Below are 10,303 nucleotides of genomic sequence, written 5' to 3' on the forward strand. Positions count from 1 at the left end.
GATGGATGAATAAGCCCATGGCATTAGAGAAGAGTGATCTTCTGTGAATGGAGGATGAAACACTGAAATCGCCACTTTGTGCACTCTCAATGAGCTAAGCGCAAGGCTGGATGACTAAAAGTGCAACAAAAGCTCCGAGATGTCCTGGATAGAAGCCAGCATCAGTTGGATTCCGTGGGTCAACAACTGCACCAAAAAACACGTCCATTTCACTGACTAGGCCATTCTGGTAGAAGGCTTTTTACTGTTGAGTAGGCCACTGAACAATACTCTTCCTCCCCATTCAACCATGAAGCAGCCACACTGTGAGATGCAGAGAGCTGAGCGTGGGATGCAAGGAGTGACTATGCTTCTTTGAGAGTAGCTTGGGATGGAGAGGAAAGGGTACCAGAGAGGCTGAATTGGTAACATGAGAAGGTCAGAGAACCAGCACTGCCTCGGCCATGCCAGGGAAATTTGAATGAGCTTGCCATGATCCGCTCTCAGCTTGAGGATGACCTGTATGATGATTAGGATTGGAGGAAAAGCATACAGGAGAGCTGACTGCTGGCTGAGGTGGAAGATGTCAGACAGGGAGCCCAGACTCAGACACCCCCCCCAACCCCCAAGAGTAGACAGCATTTTCTGTTATCCCTTGTGGTGAACAGGTCAATTGTTGGAATGCCCCACACTGCAAAAACGACTCTCAGATTGCAAGGCTTCAGAGACCACTAGTGGTTTAAGGGAAAATTCCTGCTGTGATGTCTGCAAAATGATTCTGAACCCTGGGTAAGTGATCAGCCATTGGAGTGATATGCTCATAGATGCAGAACTGCTACAACCTGATCTCCTCAAGGCAGAGCATACTGGAGCGTGCTCCCCTCTGCCTGTTCACATCATAGAGTGTTGTTGGTAAGTATATGAATTATTGACCTACTGATGTGGGGGGGAATCTGTGTTCTACTTGAACAAGAAACTCGATTTCCACTAAAATTAGGCTTTACCAGTTTTCTGATTTTTACCATAAACATTAGGGCTCTGCCCATTAATGCCTAGAGCACACCTGGAAATGTTGGAATTGATCAAATATCGTTTTCAAAAGCTATTGAATTACAGACAAAGAAATAGAAATGCCATTGAGTTTAGTGTAGGACCTTGCTTCACTCAGCCACCAATAGTGGATTTTCATAAGACTGCCTTAACTTCAAGATAGCCACATTTATTTGGAGATTATCATCTAGATAGCTGTTACAGGAACAGGCCTTTAAATGTATATTCACTAGAGCCCCTGTTCAAAAAGGTGGTTAAGCACATGTTGAACTACAAGTAAATCTATCCCTGCTCAGAATGTGCAGAGTGTTTAGCTGCATCAGGCTCTAAACCAGATGCTTTTAAGAACACAGAAATTGCCAGAGTAAATCAGACTGGAGGCTGTCTAGTCTGGGATCCTGTCTCTGACAGTAGCCACAGTTTCTCATCCATGATTGTATTTTAGTCTCTCATACCATGATGACTGGGTTTCCTTATAATCTTTTGTGAGGAACTTTGTCAAAGACTGTTTGGAAGTCCACATAAATTACCACCTCACCTCACCTCCCTTGTCTCTCGTATATCCTAAACCCAACATGGCTACAACAACATTGCAAAGATATAAACCCATTCCAGAGGGTTCTCCTTTGACCGCTATTTTATTGGCATGCTCAAAGAATTCAGATAGATTTAATGAGATATCATTTTCCTTTGCAGAACCTCGGCTGGTTAGACTTTAGAATGTCATGCCCATATCGTTTTTAGAATTCAAATTTAGTTATTGATTCAATCAGTTTACCAGGTATTGAAGAAAGGCTCTCTGGGCTGTAATTCTGTATTTCTTCTTTTCCAATATCCTTTGTTGCTCAGGGGGTGCTGGTGCCTGGTTGCTGACATAGGCTCCAGACTGAGTCTAAGGATTTTAATTTCTTTCTTTAAGGTCTTTTTCACTCACTTCCCTTCTGCAAGGTAATGTGACACTGACTCATTTCTCTCTGTTTTATTTTCAGACAAACTCCAGGCTGAGATCAGTAAGTTCCATTCCCCGCAGTACGACCCCTGTGTGACATTGTCTCCTGCTCAGTGTGTCTGTGTCCAGGGGTGTTCTCACCCCTCTGTGTGTGGTTGCAGAGTGGAGAAGCACCCGGCTCTACACAGGTACTGTACATACCGCTGGCATTGAATCCATGGTGAGACCTACCTTCCTCTGGGAGCTCTCTGCTCCTTTCCCTGCACAGAGCATTTCCCTGTGACATTCAGTTGGCTGGAAATAGCAATGTCACTGGGGGCTGATGGAAAGGGGCAGGCAACACCCAGGTTTATTGCAGAGCAGGGAGATGTTCCCTTTGGGAAAGGTCTGATGGGTGAGGCAACGCTGCCCCCTGGTGTCCCCTTTGCAGGGTGGTACCTGGGTTCTGCAGGATGGGCATTCTTATCTGTCCATCACTGGCACTGAACGACTCAGGTCTCTCTTCCCAGCAGCAGGATTTCCGTGCTCAGACCGGGCTTTAGCCACAGTTTTCTTCTAGTGGAACATGCCCAGGGAAGAGCTGTTCAGTGTCCCCCTGGCTCTGGGGTGAGGCTGGCCCTGTCCCCACTGCAAGGGCAGACAGGTTTTTATTACCAGCTTGTGACACTCCCCTGACCCAGTTGCCACAAAGCAGCTTTTCTGCCTCCCAGCAGTGGCTGAGCAGTGTGTGTATGTTTGCACCCAGCCTGACCGTGGGTAGCTCCAGAAGGAATTAGAGAGCCCACTGGATGTGCACGCACATTGCAGCGCCGCTAGTCAAGGGTGAAAGTGGGACTTACCAGTGCTCCCTGCACAGGGCCCAGTGTCCTTACCAAGGGGGGGCGGTTCTGCCCCCTGGAAGGGGCGGGGCCTTGGGGGCAGAAAGGTCAGGGCTGGGAAACTCCGCCCCTTCCCCTAAGCCCCCACCCCTGTTCTGTCACTAACGTAGCAGCTCCTTGCATGTCAAAGTATCCCACTACACTGAGCTGGAAGGGAGGGGGGGTGTCCATTATAGTTACCATTAGGGAGCACAGGCATCGGCTTCCTCCTTGCCCTGGGGGTGCTCAAGCCCCACTTCGCCCCATGCCCTGCCCCCACTCCATCCCTTCCCCCATCTCCCAGCCCCGCCGGTCATCTTCCTGCCAAGTTCCACCTCCTCCGCTAAGCGTGCCCCATCCCCGGTCCTCCCACCAGGGCCTCCTGCATGCTGCAGAACCGCTGATTGCGGCGGCCAGGAGGTGCTGCGGGGAGGGGGAGGAGTTGATCATCAGGGCCACTGGCAGGTGGGAGATGCTGGGGGGGGGAGCTGACTGCCAGCCCTGGAGCACCCACGGAGTTGGGCTCTATGTTAGGGGGTCTGTGACAACCTACAGAGGGTACAATCTAGACTAGTGAGTAGCTGTGCCCCCCCCCTTTACACTGCTTTGCTGCTATAGCATCCAGTCAGGATTGTTCACAAAGAGCTTGGTGTGTGTGTACCTGCCGTCGGCCAGTCACACCGAGGCTCTTACCAGCCTGAATTATACCACAGGGTAATCTCAGCACACTCCGAGGCCCACATTTTTCCCCCGGAAATGTAGGTCTTCTCCTGGACAATACAAGCATGCCCATTTAAAGTCTGTCAATTTATTAATAGAAATGATATGCACGAATCTGGTTATCCCAAATGGAGTTTCCAAAAATCTTCAATTCAAACACATGGGATTAGATAAAACAAATTTGGCACAACAAAATAGATTTAACTTTTATTCAATTAATGAAGAGGCATAAATGGTTACAAGAAAAATAAAGGTAAAACACAACTCGTGCCCAACATAAAAAACTTCATTGCATCGCAACCCCCTTCTGACAACAAAAATTGCTACACGACCCGAAGACATGGGACCAAAGCCTGAGCCCGCCCAAACCCCACCACCTTGGGTGGGGAAGCCAAAGCCTTCCTGAGCTCCACTCCTCGGAAGCAGGAAGCAAAGCTGAAGCCCAAGGGCTTCAGACCCAAGCAGGGGGCCTGTAACCTGAGCCCCACAGCCCAAGGCTGAAGCCCTCAGGCTTTGGCCCTGGGGCGTGGGGCTCAAGCTTCAGCCCCGGGCCCAAGCAAGTCTAAGCCATCCCTGGTGACCCCACTAAAATGGGGTTGAGACCCACTTTGGGGTCCCAACCCACAGTCTGAGAACCTCTGAGATAGGAAGTCTCGGAACAGACTCTCTCCTCTGTTGAACCTGCTCCACTATGGATTGAATAACTAAAGGTCATTGGGCACAGGTGCTGACTTTCTTCTTTCTGGGTGGGTGCTCCACCCCCACTCCAAGGCCCTGCTCACACTCTGCCCCTTCCCCCAAGGCCCTGCCCTTGCTCCATCTCTTCCTGCCCCCGCTCTGCCCCACACCAGCACCTCCTGCCCACTGCCAAACAGCTGGGCCCACCAAAGAGCTGATTGGAGGATGGCTGGTGGGCACCCACTGTTTTGTTTCTGAGGGTGCTCTAGCCCCGGAGCACCCACGGAGTCGGCACCTGTGATTGGGTCAGAGAGAGCAAGTATGCAGCTGACTTTACAGCTGGGGGGTTAGAGCACCCCCCCGGCGAGGGGGGAAGCCAGGGTCCCGTCCCTGCACCAATGGACCTTTATTTATCCACCATGGAAAATCCTCAGCAGGAGAGAGTGCGGGAGCCCCCCACCTCAGCCTTGCCTAGTGGTCAAAGCGCTCTCCTGAGACTGGCAGAGCCCTGTTTCAGTTTAAGCTCCCCCTCTGCCTGAGGAGAGCAGGGACTGGGAGTCCCCCCATCCTAGGGGAATGCTCTAGCCACTGGGTTAAAATGTATGAGGGAAGCCCTCCCCAACCAGATGCTGTGTGACCTCGCCTGAGGGACCCGGTCTGAGAGAGCGCCCCTGAGCCCGCCTACCAAACTAGGCTGGGATGGCTGGACCCCGATCTTCCCCCAGTCTTTGGATCACGCTGGGGTTCAGGCAGGGGAATAGGCGCCTACGCGCCTAGAGGGAGGCAGCCATGGTCATGGCTGGAGGGAGAAACACAGGCACGGAGGGAACTTTTACTGCACAAACTTTGGCGCCAAGTGAGTTTTGACACCTCCGGGGTCAGCAGGAAGTTTATGCATCACGGTGGAGCTGAAACCAGGGACTTAGTGACTCAGGAGCCCACCTCCCATTGATGGTCATTGGGATCTGTGCCCCTCAGACACAGGTGAAGATCCCGCCTCTGTCTGTGCAGGGGCCGGCACAACGGGGAATTGGCCTGAGTGGCCTCGAGGCCTCATTGTAGTGTCCCCCTGGCACCCACCCCTTCCCGCAGCTCCCACAGTGCCTGCCTATCCCATTCCCTCGCTGCCCTACCCCAGCCTGAGCACCTTCCCTCTGCCCCGGCACCTGCCCTTTCCCTCCCCTGCAGCCTGCCCTCCCCTCTCTGCCTCCCTAGCACCTGTCCCCTTCCTCTGCTTGTGCCAGCCCTTCCCCCTCACTACCCATCTCCTCCCAGCTCCATGGCACCTGCCCCTCATCCCTGGTCCTCTGCTGCAACCCACCCTTCCCCTGCCGCCACTCCAGCCCACTCCCATTTCTTTCCCTGTGACCCCACCCCTGTTCCCCCCCACACACATCACCCCAGCAACCACCCCACCCCTCACCTTTTGCACCCTGGTACATGCCCCCCGCCTGGTGCCCTGCTCCATCCACAGGCACCCACCCTTTCTTCCCGCTCTGATTCCTTGGTGCCTGCCTTGCCTCTCCTCCTACTCCCTAGAGCTTCCCCCCCCCTCCCAAGCATTAACTGAGCTCCTGACTCCCCTTAAGGGTGAAGAACCCCAAATCACAGTGATTAATGGGCATGTGGGTGAATTTCCCTTTGATCCCAGTGACCAGCCCCTGCCCCCAGCACTGACTCTAATTCTCTCCCCAGTGGATGAGACTCTGGATCCAAACACGGTTCATCCCAACCTTATCCTGTCTGAGGATCAGAAAACTGACATACGATGATAGATGACAGGATCGACCTGACAATCCTGAGAGATTCAATACTTATCCCACTGTCCTGGGCACAAATGGATTAACAGGTGGGAGGTTTTACTGGGAGGTGGAGGTGGGAGACAAAATAAATTGGACTGTGGGGGTTTGTAAGGAATCTGTGATCAGGACAGGGAAGGTCAGACTCACTCCTGGGAATGGATACTGGGCTGTGTGGCTGAGGGATGGGAAATACGAGGCCTACACCTCCTCCCCCAAGATCCCCCTCCCCACAGGCATCACACCCAACCAGGTGGGGATTTTCCTGGACTATGAAGCAGGTGAGGTCTCATTTTACAATGTTACTGACAGGTCCCATCTGTTCACTTTCACCGACACCTTCTCAGAGACGCTCCATCCTTATTTCTATCCTGGTTACAAAGAGGAGGGTAAAAATGCAACTCCCCTGACAATCTGCCCTGTCGCAGCTCAGGCTGGAGGGAATCTCTGTCCCTGACAGTGACCCTGCAGCAGAAACTGTCCCCTCCCAGTGCTGACCAGCCCTGTTACCACGGGGTTGGTACAAAGGGTATCACCTGCCCCCCCCACCCCCATTATGCTTAGAAAATGAAAAACAGCAGGATTTTATTTAGGGGATAAGGCAATACACTGTGTTTTTGTGAATATAAAAAGAATTAGAGTAAGAAGTAAGTTATAGTTATAACATTTTATTTATATACACACATACATATATACACATACACACACAAGTTTTGCAAGGTTTTTGTTATATAGTTACCAGCTTTAGAGTTGCTTGTGCCAAGTCACTGGCCAGGTGGCCTGGACATGAGGATGGAGCTGAGTCTTGTCAGATGCGCATTTGATGCTTTTGGAGGGTGGTTGCAGAACCAGACAAAGTTTTTAGGGTTTGTATTCATAGGGATTTATTTTTTATAAAAATTTATGAGGCTTGCTTTGTTATGCTGCTCTCATGTTTGAAGTGTTGTTTTCATGTTTGAAGTGATAATTAATTATGCATATGGTACGGCAATGATGGTTTGTTGTTATTTTGTGTTTTGGCCCCTGTTCTTGGGGTGGTTAGGGGTGGATTCTGGGGTGCCCTCAGGCTTCTTATTGGGCTATTTTACGCAACACATTTTTCAGCCAAATGGTCCTGGGTAGTTTTTTTTATTTCAAGGCTGGCACCTTAACCTTTTATTACTTATTTAAACATTCAAACATACATCTGCAATCACACCCTATTTTACTTAACTATTTTAAATCATTGGGGCATGACAGACTCAAGGAGCATGGCTTGTTTAGCCTAAGCTAAAGCGGCTGAGGGGAGATAGGATTGCTCTCTATAAGTTCATCAGAGGGATAAATACCAGGGAGGGAAAGGAATTATTTAAGCTAAGTACCAATGTGGACACAAGAACAAATGGATATAAACTGGCCATCAGGAAGTTTAGACTTCAAATTAGACAAAGGTTTCTAACCATCAGAGGAGTGAAGTTCTGGAATAGCCTTCCAAGGGAAGCAGTGGGGGCGAAAAACCTATCTGGCTTCAAGATTAAGCTTGATAAATTTATGGAGGAGATGGTATAACATGATTTTGGCAATTAATTGATATTTAACTATTCATGGTAAATGTGCCCAATGGCCTCTGATGGGATGTTAGATGGGGTGGGATCTGAGTTACTACAGAGAATTCTTTCCTGGGTATCTGGCTGGTGAACCCACATGCTCAGGGTTCAGCTGATCACCATATTTGGTGTTGGGAAGGAATTTTCCTCCAGGGCAGATTGGAAGAGGCCCTGGGGGTTTTTTGCCTTACTCTGCAGCGTGGGGCACAGGTCACTTGCTGGAGGATTCTCTGCACCTTGAAGTCTTTAAACCATGATTTGAGGACTTCAATAGTTCAGACATAGGTGAGAGGTTTATTGCAGGAGTGGGAAGGTGAGATTCTGTGGCCTGCGTTGTGCAGGAGGTCAGACTAGATGATCATAATGGTCCCTTCTGACCTTAATGTCAGAGTCTATGACTCCAATGAATTTGTTTATACCACTTGCTACACACGAAAAGAAAACAAGATAAAAAATGCAAAGGGTAGGAGTCAACAAATCTTATTGCTGTGTTCCAGAAAACAGTTGTGACCGCTGTTTTTAGTTTGTTTTATTACTTTGAGAACAGACCCTCAATTCCCATCACCAGGCCCTGTGAGCTGGTAGAGAGGAGAGGGGCAGAAAAGGGGGTGCAGGGATGTGTGGGTGCAATACCAGGCGTGGAGGGCAGTACAGCCCAGCAGCCAGACTCTGGAGTTCTGCACCCTTTTTGCAGCGTAGCGGGGCCCAATGGCCAGTGGTGATACAACTGCTCCCCCATGCAGGAGCATGTGGCCTAACAGCCAGCACCCAAGGGGCCACTGGCCCAGGTAGAGGGGACCCAACCCAGTGCCCTATTAGTGGCAGAGCAGGTCATCACTCGCTCAGAGGGGAGACCCACCAAACACCCTGAGCTTACCTCAGTAGGAGATACCACTCCACCTCCTCTGGGCCACTTCCTACTGCAGCCTCGAGTGTCTGTCCAGGAGGCATTGGGGGTCTACAGGTTCCGCAGTGCAGGTTGCTCCCTGGGCAGCTGGGACCCCAGGCTGTCTTCCAAGTCTCCTCAGGCAAAGGCAGCCTTCAGCTGGAGCTCCTAACACAGATCCTTCCCTAACTGAGCTGGGCTGTTCTCTTTTATACTGCGGCACCTGGAGCATGCGGAGTGGCTCCCTCAGCCCACAATGTAGGGTTAACCCCTTCCCGCCCAGTGCGCCCCATCACAGGGATGTAATGAGAGGCGGAGGGGAGAGAGACCACAAGGAGGAAGAGTCTGTGGCAGAAATGACAGGGGAAGGAGACCCCAGTGTGAGGAGGAGGAGCTCAGGGGAGCAGGAGGATCCTGGGGAAGGTAAGAGTTGGCAGAAGGGAGGGAGCCAGGAGCACGAAATGCTGGAACCAAAGAAGGGAGGGATGGGCCCTCCTAGCACTCTGTCTCTTGTTCCTGCAGGAGCCACTGAGCACACGGTGGCTGCCAACACCCTCAGAGCGCGGCCGGGTGCTGCAGTGTAGACAGGACTAACCTCGGTCTCATCTGTGCCTGAGCTGCGCTGCCCCGGGAGGCACCTGCAGGGCCCTGTATGACTCAGGGGAAGATGAACATAGATCAGAACCATGTTCCATTGCAAACCCCACCCAGTGTTAGCCAGGACGGTGCAGTGACCAGATTCCAAGATGTTTGGTTTGATGGTGGAGAGGACAGGCCCATGTGGGGGGAGGAGCATTGGAGGGAAAACAATTCCTGGGAGTCATGGTGAAAAGACAGCTGCCAGTGAGGCAAGGAGCTATCCAGCAGAGAGAGAGAGAATAGAAAGAAGGGAGTTATAATGGGATGGTGGTATACAGAAACACCAGGGCCAAAATGTTTCAAAAGTGCCCTAGGAGCTCTCTGATACTAATTGACAAAGCCACCATACTGTAACTCAGATCAGGGCTGACTCATTCACTACCCCCACCACACAGTTGTCTTCATATATATCTAAAAGGTGTCATGTAAGGTGTCATATATAAACTGGTGACACACTGGTCCCCAAAATCATTGGATGATGTCTGTGTGGGTTGTGTACAAAGAGTTATACATGAGTGCTGGAAATATGTTCTTAATGTGTTTGGGAGGCAGTGCATAAAGCCAGCCAGCCCTAGCCAAAGGAATAGAGGTAGAGAACAACGAAAATACATTTACATATAAGGTAAACAAAGCAAACCAACAAGCTTCCTAGGAAAGAGCTTAGTGAGCATGCCGCGGGACAGAGTCTGCACCCCCAGGAAGTCTTCCTGGCTCTTCAGAAAATTCAATAGACTTCCAGGACATACCCATCACTTAAGGAGCAAAGGAAACAGCACCCTCTGAGTCTGTGAAAACTGGATGCCTTGGTCTAAATGGCCAGTGATGCTGGTAACTTGATGTCAGTGAAAAAACTGCTTAGCCAAAGATTGTAACAGGCTGGTATGAGCTCTAGCTCTTTGGAGGCAACGAACTTAATAACTTTTGCAAGTGTACAGTGAGAGGGACTGGATGCTGCAGAGAAATGTCTCTGGGGAACTCAGGAGCTGGAGTTCACTGACTGTTACCTGCAAGCTATGGTAAAGACTGGCAGAGTCTCGAGGAGTTTGCTGGTGAATTGAACAGAAAGATGTGGCAGGGAGCTGACACAGTCTAATCTCCAGTAAAGCTCATTCTTTCTAAAACAGAGGGGTAACACTTTGGTTTACAGTTCTGGGTGTCCA

At 50.7% G+C, this 10,303-nt stretch overlaps 1 protein-coding gene across 1 annotated transcript; it reads left to right on the plus strand.

The window, feature by feature from the left end:
• The first annotated feature begins 289 nt into the window (after positions 1–289).
• LOC140895280 (E3 ubiquitin-protein ligase TRIM39-like) lies at positions 290–6,489 on the plus strand. The gene is given in 5 exon segments (XM_073304724.1): positions 290–305; positions 2,019–2,039; positions 2,140–2,198; positions 5,823–5,989; positions 5,991–6,489. Coding segments are annotated over 5 exon segments (762 nt in total).
• Positions 6,490–10,303: the final 3,814 nt, after the last annotated feature.

This window comes from Lepidochelys kempii, chromosome 11 (assembly GCF_965140265.1).
Source record: "Lepidochelys kempii isolate rLepKem1 chromosome 11, rLepKem1.hap2, whole genome shotgun sequence".
Taxonomy (NCBI): Eukaryota; Metazoa; Chordata; order Testudines; family Cheloniidae; genus Lepidochelys; species Lepidochelys kempii.